The sequence below is a fragment of the Zerene cesonia genome, chromosome 6, assembly GCF_012273895.1.
Source record: "Zerene cesonia ecotype Mississippi chromosome 6, Zerene_cesonia_1.1, whole genome shotgun sequence".
In the NCBI taxonomy this organism is placed as follows: Eukaryota; Metazoa; Arthropoda; class Insecta; order Lepidoptera; family Pieridae; genus Zerene; species Zerene cesonia.
Window position 1 is genome coordinate 4,173,432 of NC_052107.1, and position 21,688 is coordinate 4,195,119.

General features: G+C 33.0%; 2 protein-coding genes across 2 annotated transcripts in view; both read left to right on the top strand.

Annotated features, from left to right (window-relative positions):
- The window catches only part of LOC119840592 (membrane alanyl aminopeptidase-like), a 16,021-nt gene extending 4,070 nt beyond the window's left edge, over positions 1 to 11,951 (top strand). The window contains exons 6-15 of the mRNA XM_038367280.1: positions 5,343 to 5,581; positions 5,726 to 5,915; positions 7,631 to 7,817; positions 8,160 to 8,257; positions 8,677 to 8,856; positions 9,102 to 9,283; positions 9,663 to 9,830; positions 10,292 to 10,432; positions 10,893 to 10,977; positions 11,748 to 11,951. Of these exons, the coding sequence (XP_038223208.1) occupies positions 5,343 to 5,581; positions 5,726 to 5,915; positions 7,631 to 7,817; positions 8,160 to 8,257; positions 8,677 to 8,856; positions 9,102 to 9,283; positions 9,663 to 9,830; positions 10,292 to 10,432; positions 10,893 to 10,977; positions 11,748 to 11,951 (1,674 nt within the window). The remainder of the gene's footprint in view (positions 1 to 5,342; positions 5,582 to 5,725; positions 5,916 to 7,630; positions 7,818 to 8,159; positions 8,258 to 8,676; positions 8,857 to 9,101; positions 9,284 to 9,662; positions 9,831 to 10,291; positions 10,433 to 10,892; positions 10,978 to 11,747) is intronic.
- Positions 11,952 to 13,477: 1,526 nt separating this feature from the next.
- LOC119840551 (membrane alanyl aminopeptidase-like) lies at positions 13,478 to 21,618 on the top strand. Its single transcript, XM_038367236.1, has 15 exons — positions 13,478 to 13,711; positions 14,480 to 14,766; positions 15,147 to 15,302; positions 15,665 to 15,982; positions 16,128 to 16,311; positions 16,428 to 16,666; positions 16,821 to 16,995; positions 17,172 to 17,358; positions 17,450 to 17,547; positions 17,639 to 17,818; positions 18,113 to 18,297; positions 19,572 to 19,739; positions 20,158 to 20,301; positions 20,765 to 20,840; positions 21,418 to 21,618. Exons 1-15 carry the CDS (start codon positions 13,478 to 13,480, stop codon positions 21,616 to 21,618), a joined length of 2,832 nt encoding a protein of 943 aa, XP_038223164.1.
- Positions 21,619 to 21,688: the final 70 nt, after the last annotated feature.

The window sequence follows — 21,688 nt, forward strand, 5'->3', positions numbered from 1 at the left end:
AACAATTTATTAGCAAGATAAATACAAAAAACACTTATTGACAAACTACAATCATAAATTTGTAATATAATCTATCACACGCATGCTTATGTTTAAAACTACGTTTTCATACATAGATTGACTTGTGTCTATCTATATAGACACAAGTCAATTTATGTATGAATTCCCCAGAAATGGAATCTATATGCACTCTCTAAACTTTCATTTTATTTTATATAGCGCCACCACAGACTTGCTATCTTAACGTTGATACTGTATTAGTATATCTTCACTATTATTATAAATAATGCGAAAATTAACCTTTCTGTTACGCTGTCAAGGCATCGATTTAGATGAAATTTGGAATGAAATTAGACAAAGACTCAGAATCAAACATACAGGTTATATTATTTATATATTTGTTTTACTCTAGTTAAATATAATATTATAATTAAAGAGGTTTTTTATTGCCTCCCTAGAACAGAACAATGTTCGAGTGGGTAAACTCGTAGGATACAGCTGTATTTAGAAATTAAAGACTTTTCTCGTCTCTTTAAAAAAGTATTTTATTTCTTAAATTTATAATAAGCTAGCTGCGCCCCGCGGTTTCACCCGCGTAAAAGTTGCCTATATGTTATTCCAGTTGTCCAGCTACCACCTACGTTTGGTACGTACTTTATTGCAATCGGTTCAGCAGTTTTTGTGTGAAAGAGAAACAAACACACACACACACACATATCCTCGGAAACTTTCGCATTTATAATATTAGTAAGAAGTAAGATAAGATGTAGATAATACTCGCGTAAAATCAAACACCAGAAAATGCTATACAGCTGCTTATCAAATTAGCTAAAGAAACTGGACGTCTAATTCTCATATATTAGGGTAAATTGAATTAATTTTAATGAATATTGTTTATTAAATTATTAAGGACAATAATATTACTGACAAGCAATGTGCTTTGCATGTGCAATATAATGCAATGTGTTTTAAATTGGCTATCAAACACAATGAGTGGTTAAGGATATTATAATTTGGAAGGTTTTCTACTTATCGTTATTCTGAATTATAACGATCACTATCATGAATTATAACAATGATAATTTCAATTTTATCAAATATCTTAGATCTTTTATAACTTTTGTTAAGTAGTACATTGTAAACCATAAATTGAATTCATTTTATCAAACACAGCCAAATTGAGGACATTTCAATTAATCGGTATGTTTTATTACAAATATTAATTTATTTCTTACGTTATTATACTCATATGCCTTAAAAATAGAACAAAGAATATTGAATTTTTGTGTATAGCTATTAAGCTATACACAAAAATTCTAAGTATTAACTTATATTGCTACCATAACAATGGAATAAGTTTTTTTTTTTTATGTCACAGTCGGCAATGGAGCTGGTGGGACGCCTGATGGTAAGCGCTACCACCGCCCATGAACATTTGTAGAGGCGTAAAGTCGATTACAAACCTTACGCCTCTACAAATGGATTGCCGACTTTAAATTGGGAAGGGATTAAGAAAGGATTGGCGAGAGGAATAAAGGAAAGGACTGGGAAGGGGAAGGAAAAGGATATGGGCCTCCGGCTCCCCCACTCACCGAACGAAACACAGCAGAATGCTATTTCACGCCGGTCTTCTGTGGGGGTGTGGTACTTCCCCGGTGCGAGCTGGCCCAATTCGTGCCGAAGCGTGCTCGACTACCACATACAAAAGTTGTTTTTAATCCCTTATTTTGTCACTTCATTCGTACAATTAAAAGAGCACATTAGATGGAATATCCCTAAACAATTCATCTTTGATAAGAAATACAAAATACAATTAAACGAATACATGTCAGAGTCTAACAACGTTGGAGACTTATTAGTCTTCACGGACGGGTCCAAAACAAAGGATGGTACGGGTGCTGGGGTCTTCTCTGAGGACTTAAATATCCACGTCTCGCACTCTCTCGGACCCCATAACACGGTTTTCCAGGCAGAATGCCTAGGAATCTTCCTAGCAGCTATGGCAATAATTACAAAAAATGTAACAAACTATTCGATTAAGATTTTGTCGGATAGTAAGGCAGCACTCATGGCTATCAAAAGCCATGAAATCTCTTCAGGAATAATCCTAGAATGTCACTTAGCTCTGTCCAGAGTATGTGAAATGGGGAATTCCATAACATTGCAGTGGAACACACAAGAACACAGCAGCTCACGTGGTAACGATGCTGCTGATATCTTAGCCAGGAGAGCATCCGATACATCGGTCATGGGACCGCTTCCTATTGTTCCGATACCTTCAAGCTGGATCCGGTCTTCGATTATCCAGCTCACTAACAACGCACAGGAAGATGAATGGATGAGCAGATCTGACTGCAAGCAGGCACGAGAACCCCTACCATTCGTAGATTCTAGACTTGCTAGACGACTTTTAAACCTGCGAAGATTACAATTACGTACAATTACAGGGGCCCTTACAGGTCATGGTCCCTTTAACAAGCATCTCTTTAACTTAGGGATTACTGACAGTCCGTTATGTAGAGCGTGCATGACGACTGAAGAAACGGCAGCCCACGTGATCATGGAATGCACGGCGGTTGCGGAGTACAGGGCAAGGCATTTGGGTTGTCCTAGGTCCCTCCCTGAGGTTTTCAGCAGCCCTCACAAGCTGCTTAGCTTCATGGAGGAGCTGGGATGGTTCCAGCTTTGACTGGCTACCCCCCTCCTTTTCTTACACGCAAAATAGGCGCTTGACGTCGAGTTGCGGAAAACGAGCCCGTATTATTATTATTATTATTAGATGGAATATCCAAAATTGTGTAATTGTAATACATCCCTTTCTTTCTAGAAATGTTCTTCAAAATAGGCACCATCCTCTTGGTGATAACCTTGATAAGAGCTGAAAAATTAACTCTAGCAGATATCGATGATTCAATTACCCTAAACTCTGATGTCATCACCAGAAATGCTGCCCAAGCTTACAGACTACCAACTAACGTGATTCCTCTAGAATATGATATATTTATTGACCTATTCTTTTCGGAAAACAGAGACAAACCCTTTAGCTACAATGGCAAAGAGAATATTATTATACAAGTAAGTATAAGTTTTTTATCTATCAAACAACAACAATTGACAAATTCAGTCAAAACATGGGTAGTTTAAGGTGCTCTTGTTCAGAGAGCATTATTTTAATTATGTCCCTGTCGATACAACAAACGAACAGCTTTTCAACGCAAATCTTAAAACGTGAGACATTTATTCATATGTCCTATTAACCTGTTGTTTTAAATCATGCTATTTCACCATACATAATATAATAATAAACTATTTTTAGGCAGTGGAGAGAAATGTCAATCAAATAGTACTACATGCTAACGTTGATATGATCAATGCTGTTTCTCTAACAACAGACGATGGAAGAATAGTAACAATGAACGCAAATCAACCTTTCTTTTTGGAACGGCAATACCATTTCTTGAGAATAAATCTGATTGAAACGTTAGAAGTTAACAAGAACTATACCTTAATGATTGACTACTCGAGCACTATGAATGATGGGCCGATGAAGAGAGGCATTTGGCGGGGATGGTATAAAGATGCTGATGGCGTTGAAAGGTCTGTTACTGTACTATTGAGAATTTATAGATATTTAAAAGAAATCTGCTCTTATATCTAATATTGCCTCTTTTTGAGAGATTACTATGATATTGTCTAAGTTTTCACTATAATGAATATTTGTTTTCGGAAAGATATAAAGCTATTCCATAATTGGTTGCTTTGTAGAGTCTTTTTATGATTAAAACACATTCAAATATAGTAGAAATCGAAACCATTGTTGTTGTGAAGTAAACATAAAAAATAACGTATCATAATCAATTATCTATTATTGTTGTATATTTGAAACTTATTTGATTTCTACTGAAACAGTATAAATGTAGATTTAACATTTTCAAAATGCAATATTGTTTTTACTTTCAGAATATACGCAACAACACACTTCCAACCCTATAACGCCAGACAAGCTTTTCCTTGTTGGGATGAACCGTTATTTAAGGCAGTTTTCAAAGTTCATTTATCTGCGCCTCAAAGCTACTCAAAAGTTTTCTCAAACACAGACATAGAATCAGTTACAACGTGAGTAGCTTACATATAAAAATAATGCTTTGAAAACGCACTACTGCCAGTAGTTTATAATGTCTATGTCTCACACAACCAGACTTGCTATCTTGATTGCTGACTTGAAACACGATCTAATGGATTTAGAAAAATGTGTCTCAATTTTTCTGAATTGATTCCAGTGACCTGACATCTGGACGTAGCACAACCAACTTCTACGCTTCACCCGTAATGTCTTCTTACCTTGTAACATTCCTTGTGAGTGAATCATTCCAAGTGATTGCCGAAGACAAATCCTTTAATCCTCCAATCAGGATAATTGGCAGATCCAATACAATGGGACTCGCTGACCACGCTTTACATTTAGCGGTGAAAATGACTGAATTCTTTGATAGTTACTTTGAAATCCCATACTCTTCCCTTCATCCATATTTACTGAATGATCATATTTCCTCACCTGATTGGGCATCAGCTGGTACTGAAAATTGGGGTATGGTAAGCTACAGGTAGGTAATATGAGTTCCTTATATTGTAAAATTCAAAATGCCTCAATATCTATAAATGTATCTCGCGTATTAAATTTTTTTCTTAATAAATAAAGTAAAACTTTTTGCTACTACTGTTTACTACTTATATGAATCAGAATTAAATAGGAAGCAGGGCATTCAGAAAAATAAAGTGTTGACCCTGTATAACAATTTGAAAGCGTTTAAATTTGTCTTAGTATACACTGCTCTCATGTCTATTCAGCTCTGTTTATATTTACATTATTTCCAGAGAGTTATATTTAGTAATAGACCCCCGTGAAACGATTATGTCAGTAGAACATTACGCAGCAACATTAGTATCACACGAGTTGGCTCATAAATGGATGGGCAACCTAATTACATGCTATTGGTGGAGCAACACTTGGATCAATGAAGGCTTTGCTAGTTATTTTGGATATATAGCAACTCATGCTGTGAGTATGAAAAATATACTAAGCAAGATACATTTTCCATTCGGAGGTATAATCAAAGCTTTCATTCAAAAATCCATCTTTCTGGTTGAAGAGGATAGAAAATGTTTGATTAACATAAGCGCACATATGCTTTCCTCACTCAATGGCAACCGAACATTCATTATATACATAAATCAACGCGTTGTACCATATAAAAGCACAAGGAGCAAATAAACAAACTTTCCCCTTAATATTATACCATGTTATTATGTATACAATTCATCATAAGTCTCAAAATTTTCAGGTATTCCCTGAATATGAATTACATGAACATTTCAACTCAAGATATTTACAAAACAGTTTGTCGTTTGATTCTGGCGTGTCCACGGTGCCCCTGAATCATGACGTGAATACTCCAGCCCAGGTGACCGGTCATTTTGGAACCATAAGTTATTCTAAAGGCGCTGCATTCCTTAGAATGCTTGTGGATATGATTACGCCGGAAACGTTTAGGAAGGCCTGCAAATACTTCTTAACAGACAAGTATTGACTCTATTTTATACATTTTAGTTTCGAATATGTTCACGTGAAGTTAAAAGTATTGTAGGTTTTATTATGAGACAGTGTTTATGTGATGACTTTGATGAAGTAGGGAAGACACAATTCAAATATAATTGTAAATTTCAGTGCATATCAAGCAACGGACCAATACGACCTCTACAATGCTTTTGCTAAAGCCATACGAGAAGATGGCTCTTTGAACAGCTATCAACACTTCAATTTCACCGACTTTTATCGCATTTGGGTAAATGAGGCTGGTTATCCCATCTTGAATGTCGAGGTCAATTATGCAGCGGGTGAAATTCAACTGAGCCAAGTATGTGAACCAATTTATTATCGTTTCTGAGTTTAAATAAACCGGTTCAGTAGTTTTTGCGTGAAAGAGGAACAAGCGCACATATATCCTTACAAACTTTCGCATTTATAATGAATAAAATAAAAAAAAATAAAATAATATTAGTAGAAAGTAGGATAAGTATATAGTAATATATTTATTACTATATACTATATATAAAACAAAAGAAGAAGTGTGCGAAATAAGGAGATTATTTATTGATCTACCACGGGATATTGAAGTATTAAATTTCACAACGGGTAACATTTATTATCGAATCGCTATGCATATCATTAACTTATCATCGAATTATCCGGGATAAGATAAAGAATATTAATCATTACATTATCTCCACATGGGTCACAGGTTTCATATAAACAAGATTGCCCTTGAATACGAAAAACAAAACTTTTATATCATACATTATATTTAATTGCTGATTAAAATATGCATACAACGATTATGAATATTTCTTCATAATTAGTTGTGGAACAGTAATAAGATACGACGCTAATTTCCAGTCTTAATTGTTTTAATAATTCGCCCGTTATCATGACAAAAATGACGCTAAAACGCAAATCATTAATCCCCAGAATATAAAAGATTTAAAGGCTCGTATGAGTATTTGTTGGATTATAAAACTGCTTTATCTCTATTGCACATTATTGGTATACTTTGTACGAAAAAAATATGTATATGTATGGATATAAATATAACTTAATATATAAAAAACTAGTGTCATGATGTATGTTTCCAATGATCTCTTCACCAACTCAAACGATTTTGATGAAATTTGGCATATTATGTGTAATTTGGTCCAGATATAGGATAGTGTTTATTTCGATTAATTATCCCTATCCTATATAATTTAATAAATGCGAAAGTTTATAAGGATGTCTGTGTGTTCAATAGTATTTCACGCAAAGACTATTGAACCGATTGCAATGAGATTTGGTACGTAGACAGCTGGACAACTGGAATAACATATAGGCAACTTTTTATTCCGTTATGTCTACGGGATACGGATTTACGCGGGTGAAACCGCGGGGCGCAACTAGTATCTATATATTTATTGACGTCCATGGGCCATCTAAAGTAAAAAGTAAAAAAAAAACTGTTCATAAAGGTGAATGTCTAATTTCTAGTCAATCTCTCAATTATTACAATAAATATAAGCCATACTTTTTTGTTCTGCTGTTTTTGTATAATAAATATGCTTATTATATGCATGTCATCGAATTCCCGCGAGATTGTAGTCTGTCGACAAATTGTGTGATTTCATACAATTTAACACAATATTTTTAGGTAAATTATAATCTAGCGATGTTTAACCGTTCACTGAGAAATGGGCATTCGACGAGGGTAGGTTAAATTAGTGTGGAGTATCTTCCAATATTATTATTATAGATGGGTTAAATTTAATAAAAATCTACAAAAAGTATGAGGACCGTGAAGGGGCTCCGTCGACATGTAATCTACACCTGAATTATAGACAATACGTAACTACGAGGTATTTGCATTATATTATATAGAAAAATAATGAGTTAAATTGCATAAAATCCAATGGATTTGTTGACAGATTACAATCTCGCGAGTTAGTTCATAATGTACCGGATTTTATTATCTTACAGTGACATATAACAAGAAATCTTACAACTTTTAGACTATATTAAATTATAAATTCTTGTCGGATATAGGAAAGGTTCTTCTTAAGTGGAACAGCGCAACCCACAGGCCAAATATATCCGATACCAATCACATATTCCACCAAGTCGAAACCTGAATTCGAAAACCTAAGACCTGCTTTGATGATGACGGGTAACAGGGCTGTGCTGCGAACAAATACTGCTGAAGAATGGGTTATGTTCAACCATCAACAACATGGTATGACGATTAAAAAAAACTTAAATCTATTAATGACGCACGCTTCGGCGCGAATTGAGCCAGCTTACACCGGGGAAGGTACCACACCTCCCAGGAGATCGGCGTGAAATAGTAGCATGCTGCTGTGTTTCGTTCGGTGGGTGCGGGAGCCGGATGCCAGTATCCTTTTCCTCACCTTTCCCAACATATTCCTTCATTCATGATGTCAGTATTTTCCTTAAAATAATTTGGCAACCCTTAGATAAAACGTATTCTGTATTTAAACATCAACGGTTTTTTTTGTTGTTTAATAAAGCAGGTATATTTATAGTAATGTTACTAAGAGGAGAATTTATATTTTAGGTCTTTATAGAGTCAACTACGATGAGAAGACGTGGAATTTAATAGCTGATGCCTTATTGGAGGAACCTGAATCTATTCACTATTTGAACAGAGGTCAAGTAAGTAAATTTTTCAAGATTATGCTCAAATATGCCTAACTTTATAACTTTTATGCTTCATCGATATTATTATATCGAGGAAAGTTATTATTTTTATGAGTTCATAATATTATCTAATATAATATACTCTAACGTTGGTTTGTTATAAAAAAGTGTATGTTTTTATTATCAAAGGAATTTTTAAAAACTTTTATTGTATCGAGATAAAACTGCGTTTTTTCTTATAATTGCTTTATTTTTATATTATGTGTCCTACCTTTCCGCCCACGGCAGTTTTATAATTAAAATCATGTTTCGAAATTTTACCAAAATTGATTAAGTGGTTTGGGTGCAAAGAACAGACAAACAGATAGAGCGACTTTCGCGCTTAAAACTTTAATAGGGATGTCACCAAGCCTTTTCTAACATAAATTTTCCAGGTCGTAGACGACGTATTTGCTCTAATGAGATCCGGAAGAATGACGTACGATTTTGGCTTCAAAATCCTTCGATTCCTTCGCAACGAGGTTAACTACCACGTTCTGAATCCCGCTATTTCTGGCTACACCTGGCTACGTAATCGTTTCGCACATATGCCGGAAACGCAATCTACTTTTGATGTGAGTAAAATTTCATCTATATAAAAGAGTTGTAATAAGCTTAAAAGCATACAAAAAGAATCTTTTGAAATTTATGTCGCTGTATTATACAAATAGAGATGGAGAAAGCAGTAAATGAATTCTACTTATAATCTAATGTTGGGTAATCTATCAGCTGGTCACTAACAAAATATTAATTTTAACAATTTATGGCTTGGCATGTGTGTAATAACACCAACAAATTCCCCTTATACAATTTATTCCAGGCTCATATTCTTAGCTATTTGGAACACGCTATTAATACGTTAGGCTTTGAACCAGCCGCTAATGAAACCGCAACTACGAGTCTTACTCGGCAAGAAGTTCTGCATTTTGCTTGTACAATGGGACATGAACGATGTGTAACGGAATCCAAAAACCGATTCGCTGCTATGAGGAGGGGGACATGGTGAGATATGGCACAAATTTTGCGATATTATAATCTTAGATTTTTCATAATAAAATCAGGGTAATTTACACACACACACACACATACAAACACAACTACAGGAACAAAAGCCTTCTATGAAGGTTTAGGTCTACCATGCTGGCCAATTGTAGATGTCAGAAAACCAATGGTAGATGTCAAATACCGGTTTCGAACAATGATGCTGGCAGTTATGCATACAAATTGAAAAATCTATTTATTTCAGGCACGAATTCCTGGCCTCAAACCGATTTAAGTCTGAGGTCTTGAATGACCCTCACTGCTCTATGTTAATGTTTTTTTCGTATTCATCAGTCTGTAAAGCAAATATACACTAACAATTATTTTTATTTTATTGAAGGATTGATCCTCGCATCCGACGTAACGTATATGTAGTTGGTGTAAGAGAGGGAGGCGCTGACGATTTTAACTTCCTTCTAAATCGCTTCCACTCATCCAACTACGCAAATGATCAACTGGAGATGTTAAGGGGCTTAGGTGCCACTCGGGACCCGCAGCTTCTAACTAGGTCTGTTTAATCTATTGACGTTTTCATAAACAAAATGTTGTTTGTACGAAATGGATAAATTTTTATGAATATTAAAATAATATTCTAGATATTCTATGGAATTACTTTCGCTTCGTGAGTTTCACATAACAGCATAAACATTTTAAGTTCATCATTCATTAAAATGTTGAGTTCATCAAATAGTTTAATCCCATTATATAATGTTTATCAAATAATTTCTACCAGGATTGAAAAATAATTGATTTAGAATAAGACAACAATGGACGTAAATATTGAGATATAAGTTAATGAAGTCCTGGAGACAGTTACCTAATAATTATATTGAGCGTTTATGAAATAATAAGAGGAGAAAAGTGAAAAGTTATACCAGTTGTTTATATCTGTGTAAATAGTCACATTTATAATTCAATTATGATTTATAACATATGTTGCATAAAATTTATAAACTTTTTATGTTTTAGATATCTCGAGCTAACACTGACGAAAGAAGTTAGATCACATGATAAAGTCAACTCATTTAACTATGCACTCTTGGGTAATAGAATAAATGCTGTTACTGTTCTACAGTTTGTCAAAAATAACATCGAAGCTATAAGAAAGGAGTAAGTTTGATTTTTGTAGAATCTTTTTCTTTAAATTGTCTTAAAATTACACTAGGAACTTTTAATTCATACAGAAGAAGTTAATTATAATGGACATTTAAAGGTATTTGAAATTAAGAATGTGTCTACAACCTAAATATATATTGCTCAAAGGTGACTGATTGACATAGTGATCTATCAACGCACAGCTCAAACCACTGGACGCAAGCAGATAAATGTTATGATGTAGGCATCCGCTAAGAAAGATTTTGATAATTTTTTAAATACATATAAATTTAAATCTGAAATTAATAATAATATTAGAGTTCATAAATCTTAGCTGTAGACCTTACTTCAAAAATCATTAACTTTTATAACCAAAATGTGTCCCCTTATAAGTCATATATTATGCACTAACCATAATTTATACTCGTAAAGAATTAATATACGATTTGTCATAATATTGTATGTTATAACGCAGATACGTAGAAGACGCACCACCAAACCCAGTTCACACGGCACTCTCCAATCTAGCTGGCTACTTGGATGAAGAATATTTAGTTGAGGTAATTTATATTATAAAAAAAAATATACGTCATTGAAGTTAGAAAACATCTACAAGTTATAAATAACAACAAGAATGGACATTACGCCCTGGCTATGTCAGAGTTGATCTGGGATATTAAAAGAGCCTATGAAACTTGTGAATAGGGTGTTTTCTGTCAATGATAGAATTTTCACGATCGAATCAAGATAAAAATACCTTCGAACATACAAAGTATAGTTATATTATAAGTATAGATAAAATGATTTTGTCAGGAAAAAGTGTAGAGGGATATACCATTCTAGTTTCTAATGTGAGACCAAGTGAAAATAGTTTTCCAACAAACGTAACAAACAAGCAACAAAATAATTTCTTTAATCGGGTTAAAAACACACGCATTTATCAAGTAACAGAACAAGAAAGTACAATTGAATTGAGAATCTATTTACTTTAAAAAATATATATATAATAATTTACTCAAATATTGCCACATGTTTTTCAGCTATTCTCTACTAGAATTATCTGATTTCTAGACGAATTAAAGCGAATAATCCTATCCTACTAATAATATAAAAGCGAAAGTTTGTAAGGATGTGTGTTTATTTGTTGCTCTTTCACGCAAAAACTACTGAACCGATTGCAAGGAAATTTAGTACGTAGACAGCTGGACAACTGGAATAACATAGAGGCAACTTTTTATCCCGATATTCCTACGGGATACGGGAAACGCGGGTTAAACCGCGGGGCGCAGCTTGTTGTCAATATAAATTCATGTTACGATTGTACTTGCAGTATGAAACCTGGCTTCGCACTACTCAAAGCAACTCAGCACAGTTCAGCACTGCCATATCCGCAATAAACTCCGCCCGAAACAACATGGCTTGGGGAACAGCGAATGCTGACATTGTTCTGTCAGCTACTAGATCAGGAGCGACTAGCGCAGTCATTTCATCTACATTGCTATTGATCGTTACTCTTGCTTCTGTTACTTTCTGATACTTTGTATTGAGAAAAACTTGGTTTGCAATTTTGTTACTTAATTTATTGGCCGTAGTTGTAAAATTGCACTGTACTATATAAATGCATTGATAACGATAGCGTATATTATAAGTACGAATTAATATTAATGTCAATAAAAAATAAATCATAGCTTTGTTTTATTAATTCCCCATGATCCTAAGTTTCCATCAGTTGGTTTTACAATTACATTTTTTTATTGAACCATCACAAAATATATACTACACATACACATAAAAAAGACAAAAATGGTTCAAAAGGCGGTGATTTCTACCACGCAACGCTATATTATAATTCTCTCATAATGTAAATTAATAAATATTGCTTTAATGATTCAGAAATACTAGAAAGTACTAGTATTAGATGACACGTGACTCGTGATATTAATAATTCTATTATCAAATAATATAAACTGATACATAATCGATCATTAATATTTAGGGCGATGTACGTCACTTATAGGTATTCGATCAAGGCTTAAAAATATTGAATATTGTTGATACGGGCAATTTGAAATTAAATCTGATAATAGATCCTACTAATATTATAAATGCGAAAGTTTGTAAGGATGTGTGTGTATTTGTTACTCTTTTACACAAAAGCTTCTAAACCGATTGCAATGAAATTTGGTACGTAGATAGCTGGACAAATGGAATAACATATAGGCAACCTTTTAACCCGATGTTCGTACGAGATACGGACTTACGCGGCTGAAACCGCTGGGCGCAGCTAGTTGTTACAATAAGCTCTTAACTAATCTTAAAGTATCGTCTTTATTAATTATTATCAACATAAAAGATCGATCAATTTCTATTCAATGCTCCTTGCTTTAAGGTAAAGAAACAAATGTGAAATTATGAAGAATAAGTTTGAAAATTATAATAAACACATTCTGGTATGGTTTTATCTAGTTAACGTTATATCACATAAGCTTGACGTATTTGTAAATAAAGGAAACGAATTGCTTAATAATAATGAGACATGTATTTTAGAATACTACGAATATAATGAGAAAGAAACGATCATTCAGAATAATTCAGTAGGCGATTAACCCATCATTATTTACCATTTCAGTGATATCCAACTATCGTAATTTAAAGTACAATAAGTTCGAAACATGAAGGTTAGTCATGTTAAATTATATTCTGATAAAATAATTGATAATAATAATTCATTATCACCTCTGTATTTTCGATAAAGTATAGGACGGGCAATTAATGTATCTTTGATAAGGTTAGTGTTTTTTAATTCACCACTAAGTAGGTTTCTTCAAAGTCGGCGATAGGTTTACAAGTGTACGGAATGCAATAATAATACATAAGGTAATGGTTTTAATATAGGTTATTAAAAATACTTCCCTACTATCCTGCACATAATATATACCTGCTTTAGTTTTTCTTACGAAAACATTTTCAAAATTACCACCGTTCTAGTCATTTAGTATAATTTTTAAATGGTATGCATATACAATCATAATATTTATTGATTTTTCTTTTTCCAGCATTATGTCGGTTATTTTAAAGCTGGTAATTTTACCAGCTCTTTTAACGGTAGTTAAATCAGATTTTTCGTTTGATGTTGAGGAGCCAGTTTTCTTCAACAGTGTTGATGAGGAAATTTACAGGTTACCCGAAGACTTAGATCCTATACATTTCAATGTAGAAATTACACCGTATTTTGAAGCGGAAGGCAATAACGAAGCATTTACTTTTGATGGCATTGTGACTATTACCGTGAAGGTAAGGTTTAATTACACTGATTCTATGAAGATGAACTTTTGATTTTTTTTTAACTAATAGTCTACTCAACCGGTTTCGGAAAGTTCTTTATCACTAGAAATCTTCGTTTTATTTATTTATCCCACTCTATATTCTATGATAAACTAGTGTGAAGTTACTTATTAAAACTTTAATTTAAATAATAAGTTCAGTATAATTTTGGTTAAGGAAAATATAGTAGAACTGAATGAGAAGTATTAACAATACTTAATTACTATGACGTAGTAAAAACTTCGCTGCCATATCTCTTTTCTTATCTAACAAGGCTTATAGAGTTATTATTTGCACCTTTGTTCAGATAGTCATGTAGACGAAAGTGGTTTTAGAACTTGTTGCATTGGACATTTGTCGGGCAAATGGTTATTGATAAATATAAATCTATGGTTAAATTATTATGTTTACAATTCAAGAATTTTTGGTAACACATTTTTATGTCCAACAATCGTAATTATGTGTTTGATGTATACCGAAGTAATTATGAGATACACGTAATTAAACATCAATTTATATAAATACCAATAATACACACGAAAAATATTTAAAATAATTTTCTCTGCGTAATTTTCTTTTCCACACTGCTGTAAAACTGATTTTAAAAAGAATCTGGCTATGCCACATGCACGTTTTTCTTTTGAAAAGGTAAACGCTTATTCAGATGGCGAATATGAAAAAATCGTATATAAAGCTGTAAGACTATAAGTTCCACACTGTAATACGGATATATTTCAGGCACTGAGAAACAACCTAGCATCATTAATAGTACATGAAAATGTAAGGGAAATAAGAGCTATTACTATAACCGACAGTGAAGGGCACCTAATGTTTTTAGATGCTATGGTTCCATTTGAAAGACTTAGAGAGTATCATTTTCTGAAAATAAATTTGAGGCAGGGAACGACTCTGACCTTGAATGAGACTTATACAATAACTATAGACTATGTTGGAAACATCAATGAGACTCCTCTCTCCAGAGGAGTTTTTAGAGGCAGTTACGTTGGTAATGACGGAAAGAGGCAGTAAGTATACCTGTGTTTTAAGAGGCTAAAGGAAATAATATAATTCATGAAATGTCGTGATCGGTACATAATCTAATAATTTGGTCTATAAGCATATTTCATTATAAATTATACCTTGTATTGTTAACCCATTTAAGACTATCAGATTTCAGAATAACAACGCACTAACTTTTCTAGTTCCATTTAGCTAGGTACTTATATTGATTTTTTAAATGAAACTCAAGAATTTCAATCGATTTCAATAATATTTATCACGTACGAAAACGTACTGAAGCGAGTGTGTTCTTATTATGATATCAAACAGCTTTGAACGTCATTTTTAAACTATTTTAAGACTACAATTTTGAGCACAAAAAAAATAACGTTAAATTTTCTTTCAGTTGGTATGCGGCTACTCATTTACAACCAACAAATTCTAGGCAAGCATTCCCATGCTTTGACGAGCCTGGATTTAAATCGACATTTGATATTATTATTAACCGCCCTGTACACTTCATCGAAACATACGCTAATATGCCTATTAAAAATCAACAAGTGTAAGTAAATTAACTTTCTACTAGTTATATACACATATATAGTTGTCACATAATTTTTCAGTTATTGGTGTGCCTTATAATTGGCGTATCTCATATGTAATTAGAATAATTATCTTATTAACAGCTGTAAGGTGCCTCAATGAATAATATAAATAAATAAAAAAAATGTTAACCAATACTGCTATAGTATAAATATAAAATGATTTATACAAATAAGGAATATGATTTAGAAGGGCCAAAAAAATGTGTTTAATTATAATACGCAAATAACATTTCTCTGAATATATTTAGTATCATGCTTGAGCATTTTGCGGCTAAAGGTTTTTTCTGATCGAATGTTTCATATGTTATTCCTATTTCAGCATTGGTAACCGCGTCAAAGAAGTATTTCACACCACACCAAGGATGTCTGCATACTTGATATCTTTTCATATAAGTGAAGAGTTTGAGGTGATCGCTAGCAATAATAATAATACTCATCCTTATCGAATCATAGCGAGGCCGAATGCAGCTGATCAAGGTGCTTATGCGTTAGAAGTGGGCCCTCCGTTAACTGCTTGGTTTTCTGAGTACTTGGGCATTGACTATTATGAAATGGACAGCAACCTGAAGAACGATCAATTGGCATCTCCAGATTGGGCTTCTGGAGCCACCGAAAATTGGGGCCTTGTCTCGTATAGGTAGGTGATAGGTTGTAATTGTCAATGGAAATAGTTGGTTTTTAATGACATGCAATGTCGCAGCCATACAAGTATAATTCTTTTTCAAAGATTAATCTGAACATTTACAAGTGAAATATTTAAAAATGTAACTAAATTATTTCAGGGAATTACGTCTTTTATACCAACCAGGAGAAACAAATGAGTTTGACAAATTTTACATTGCGACCATAACATCGCATGAATTGGCTCATAAGTGGTTTGGTAATTTGATAACATGTAGATGGTGGGATAACGTCTGGATTAACGAAGGATTCGCAAGTTATTTCGAATATTTTGCTACTCATGAAGTAAGTGATTTAATTTGTTTGCAATTTTATCAAACGATGCATAATAAATATGAATATTTGCATGAGTACTGCTCGATATGCATTTTAGCTAACACGTTGATTTTAATAATTTACAGGTATATAAGGCTCTTGAAGTAGGCGACCAGTTTAATATTCTATCCCTGCAAAGTGCTTTATCAACAGATTCTGCAGTAAACACCAGGGCTTTAGAACACACCGTGAACACACCAGCGCAAGTAACGGGTCATTTTACGGGAATCAGCTACACAAAGGGTGCTTCTTTACTGGTCATGTTAAAGTATTTAATGGGGGAAAGTACATTCCAGAAAGCCCTCAATTACTTCTTAGTAGATAGGTAAGACGTTAGTTGATAATTATAAAATAAGCTCCGTATGCATATTATACAACATAGTAAAGTTTTATTTACGTTATTTTGTTGTGCTATTTTATCTACTTAAAAGCTATATGAAGATTATTTTTTTTAGTTAAAAGACTCTTGTATATTTTAGGTCTTATGAGCATGCATTTCCCGTGGATCTTTACAATAACTTCGCTAGAGCAGTAGCTGAGGACGGTCGAAATTTGGACATTGCTGCTATTTTCCGGTACTGGGTAGAAGAAAGAGGTTACCCTGTGATTAATGTCAATGTTAACATGGAGACTGGACTAATAGACATTAATCAGGTATCATTATTGCATAATCAATTCTAAATAATAAACGAATCTTACACATTAATTATAACATGTTCCAGAATGTTCCCATGTCCCATTGGTGGAAAAATAGAAAATCTTCTTCTTCTAATCTTCTGATGTGTTCAGTTGGTTATTTCTCCACCACGAAATTGCTATTTATGTTTCAGGAACGATTCTTCATCAGTCCTTCAGCGGCACAAACTCAACAGGTTTGGCCTATACCATTGACATACACAACGGGTAACAACCCAGACTGGGAGAATTTTTCGACATCCCACGTCATGATGGGCCGAACCTATCAGATACAAAAAGCTCCAGGGCACGAATGGGTAATATTCAATATTCAACAAAAAGGTAACCTTTTTATTGATTATAATTATGTATTTTATTTTTAATAGTACAAAAAAAAATAACAGATAGTAATTTGGTAATTTTCTTTTTAAAGGAATCTATAGGGTCAATTATGACACCCATACGTGGGAAATGATAGCTGATGCGCTTCAAACGAATCATACCAGAATTCATCATTTAAACAGAGCACAGGTAATTAACGAATTTTAAAGATTCAGTTGATGTACTGTTTCAATCCACGGTTCAAACCATTACTATTCCTAAAAAACAATATAATTTTTAGATCGTAGATGACGTATTTGCATTAATGCGCTCTGAAAGAATGAGTTATGATCTCGGATTCCACGTTTTGGACTTCCTTAAAAAGGATACTAGCTACTACTCCTGGTATCCAGCTATCAACGGTTTCTCTTGGCTAAGAAATAGGTTCCGACATATGCCTGACGCCCTGAGAGAGTTTGATGTAAGTTGTTTTATTAAATGCATATGTAATGTGACTTTCTCAAAGAGTTATCAATATCAAAAACATTTCTTAAGCCATTTGACTTATTATATAATAAATAACGTATTTTGCATGCATTGATATCTCTATTGTTTTTATTTTTTTTATATAAACCATTTTTTCATACAAATTATTTTTGTTAAATGATACTCACGAGTTGAAGTACTTATTTGTTTAGAATCACACATTTTGTTACCAATTTATAATTCTTATAACAATTTTTAAAAAATTGAAAATTCTAAATATATTGAACAGGAAATTCTACATGGATTTATGCGCAATGTTATTGCCGATGTGCAATATGACGTAAGGGAAGGAGAACCCATTAGCAGAACTCTAAATCGATTCTTCTTACTCCAATTCGCATGTGAAACCGGTCATGAAGGCTGCATTCATGATGCCATATCTAAATTCAACGCTTTGAGAAACAATCGAATCAGGTAACACTGTCACAAATAATATTAATTTTACCGAAACTACATTTTCTAGCAAATGTGTACCATATAATTGAGGAGAAATTATGTACAGTAATATCATGCAATTTCCATATTTTAAACATTTCTAAGCTTCTATTAAAATACATGTTCTGCGAACTCTCAACATGTTTTTAAACATAACAATCCCTATGAAGTATTAGAGACATCTGCTTGAAATTCCATTATTTTTTTATTTATTTGTACGTTATCCGCAAGAAGGAAAAAGACGTTCAAGACAAACGTCAGTGGTCGTCTTAAAATGTTACACAGCATTTTTAACAATTTATTTTTGTAATTTTCATGCGATTTAATGGTAATTTATACAATGACTTGATAATTAATGGAGGTAGAGTTTATAGACCATCGTAATGCAGAAAAACCGTGACTGATAAGCGATAGAACATTAAATCAATCGTGTACAATGATCTGAATGAGTATCTTCTTGCAGTTTACAATCGTATTGCGACTTAATAGTTAATATTTTATTTATTTAATTTCTGATGTATTACTTTATTATTTGTAATAGTGTATTGCTACCGCTATAATGTATTAAATAAACTAAACACTGGGAAGGGTTTGGTCAATTTCCTTTAATGTTTCCGCCTCGACATTATTACCAAAATTTATCTATAACGAATAGCCTTCAATCACGCAATTCGGATTACGGTTGCTATCACTTGCAGTGGGTAAATATTTTATAAAGGTTCATTGGGTTTCTAAATGAAATTGTGTTCAGTAAATTAGTTATTAGTAATAATCCCACCACCCACCATCTGAAAACTTGTACAATGAATAATAAGTGTATCAAGAAGCACGGTGACCGTTGCATCCAGCCCCACCGTTGGTAGGTGAGGCATGGTACCTTATACAATGTACAAGTTATCAGCCAGGATGAATTGATTAGAATCTGTTTCTGGCTCGGGGCCAAGATGATCAATTTTCAAATATGCTTTTATACTTGAAATTTAAAAGTATCAAATAATACTTAAGTATGTTCTTTATATGTTAATATAGACATGCCACAACGTAGTTTTTTTTTAACGTTTTCAGCATTTAGTTGATTATGTAAATATTTCGTTTTACGACAGAGCTTTTCATTACTCATTTGGGCCGTTTTTTGTATTTTATACGTAACCATAGTAATATGTGTAATATATAAAACAATATCTACCTATCGATATTTCAAAATAACGCAAACCAAGTACTATATTAAATTTTAAACATATTGTTCCTTGTAGCGTGAATCCCAATTTGAGAAGACACGTGTTCTGCCAAGGACTTCTCAATGGAAACTATAACGACTGGCAGTTCTTGCATCAACTTCGTTCCGCGTCTAACAATCAAGCAGCTGAGGTCGCTATGCTAAGAGCCCTCGGATGCACTAGCGATAACCAAGCTGTGCAACAGTAAGCATAATGCATTTACATTTATGCCAAGAAATATATTAAAAAGAGTATCACTTTCTAATTATAATACGGTTCTAATTTTGACTTTAATTCTACGATTAATTGGATTCTGATACTTTTATATATGAGAATATTTTTATGTTTAATCCATTGTCAGAATTAATATAAGAAACTGTTTTAATTTGTCTTGCAAGATCAGACTGTATTTAACGATGTATCTAACTTGAATTGTTATGATATAGAAGCATTAATGGCGTTATAGTTAACAAAGTTGGAAATAATTTTGGTTCAATAATAGTCACAGGATATCTATTTTTAAACATAGAAAATATATTAGCGATGTTTTATTATTTAAGCTTAAATTATTAGTATCATTTCTGTTAGTTACGATATTAATGATTTTTATTTGTATTGTTAGATATTTACAAATGGTGCTAAGTGAACACGAAGTAAAAGCACAAGATAGTATAAATGCCATGAATTGGCTTTACATGGGCCATCGGCCTAATGCTAGAACTGCATTGGAGTTCATAAAAGCCCGGGTTGAGGAATTCAGAAGGAAGTAAGTATTATATTATGGTATTGGAACATATTTTCGCACGAAACGCGATGTTTTAAATTTATGTTTCTGAAATGGTTTACTAAAATATTTAATATTTTTATTTCTTTAAACACATAACATTTTGAAGAGTCACTAGGATATATTCTCACTCGAAACACATTTTTTAAAATCGATTTTACTAAAATAGTTTTATTACGTGTATCGGATTTAAGAGTGAATTAGTTGCTAATACTTTGACTTTGCGAACCATAACGTACAGTTTTATTAAAAGTCAATTAAGTTCTTCATTTGGTTATACACGTATGATCTCTAGATAAAAGGTAACCATAGTAATATGTGTAGTATATACAACAATATCTATATCACTTATGTATATCATGTATTGATGCAAACTGACAATGCTTCGTATAATAAATTTGGTTGAAACTGCATCAGTAAAACGCTTATGTGACGACATTTTCAGGGTTGTTTTACCAGCTTGGTTCGAGAACCTACTCAGTAATTTAGCCGCTTACTTGGATGAAGAGGGACTTAATGACGTAAGTTTATTTGTTACCATTTGATAGTGTAAAATATATATACTAATTACCATTAATGCATTTTTTGAAAGACATAGGTATGAAAATATAATGACAATTAACTGTATGTTAATTGATAGAAAATAAGAAGGATGGGCAATAGTGATAATACAAAGTAATGAGTATCCTGAACTTTTGGGAAATTTATCAAGAAATTATTATATCAACGTTATTCCACGTCATAGAGTCGCGGGCGACATTTTCATTTCCATTTAAAATATACTTTTGTCACTTTCTATTTATACTAAATGATAATTTGGCAGCGCTGTGTAATAAAAGTATCAAATTACGACATCTCCGACCATGTAAACTTTGGCATAATACTGCAATTATTCGAAATCGATCCAAAACTTTTATAACTGCCTTTGTGTCGCCAATGACGTTTTGTTAGAAACAAATTTGCCTGATCATAATTAATTATTACCGTTTAATAATTATTTTAGACCTTGATCTTAATTTTCTCTATTTATATAATTTTCTCTATATACGATAGAAAGAAACAATTTTCTATCTGCTTTTAAAATTAACATTTTTCCAGATGGAACAATGGTTGCGTGGAAACCAGGCCACGGTGCCTGGTTACAATGCCGGTTTGAATGCTATAGCTTCGGCGAGAGCCAACATTCAATGGGGAACAGAAAGAGCATCCATGATATTGCGTGCCGCAAGAGGAACTGCTACAACATTCGTCCCAGCTTCTATGCTGGTAATGCTATCCTTAGCATTATTGTTAAGATAACCCGACTTAACAGATTTCTACATCTATATATTATTTAATTTTTGTACTTTGTTAACATTATTTTAATAAA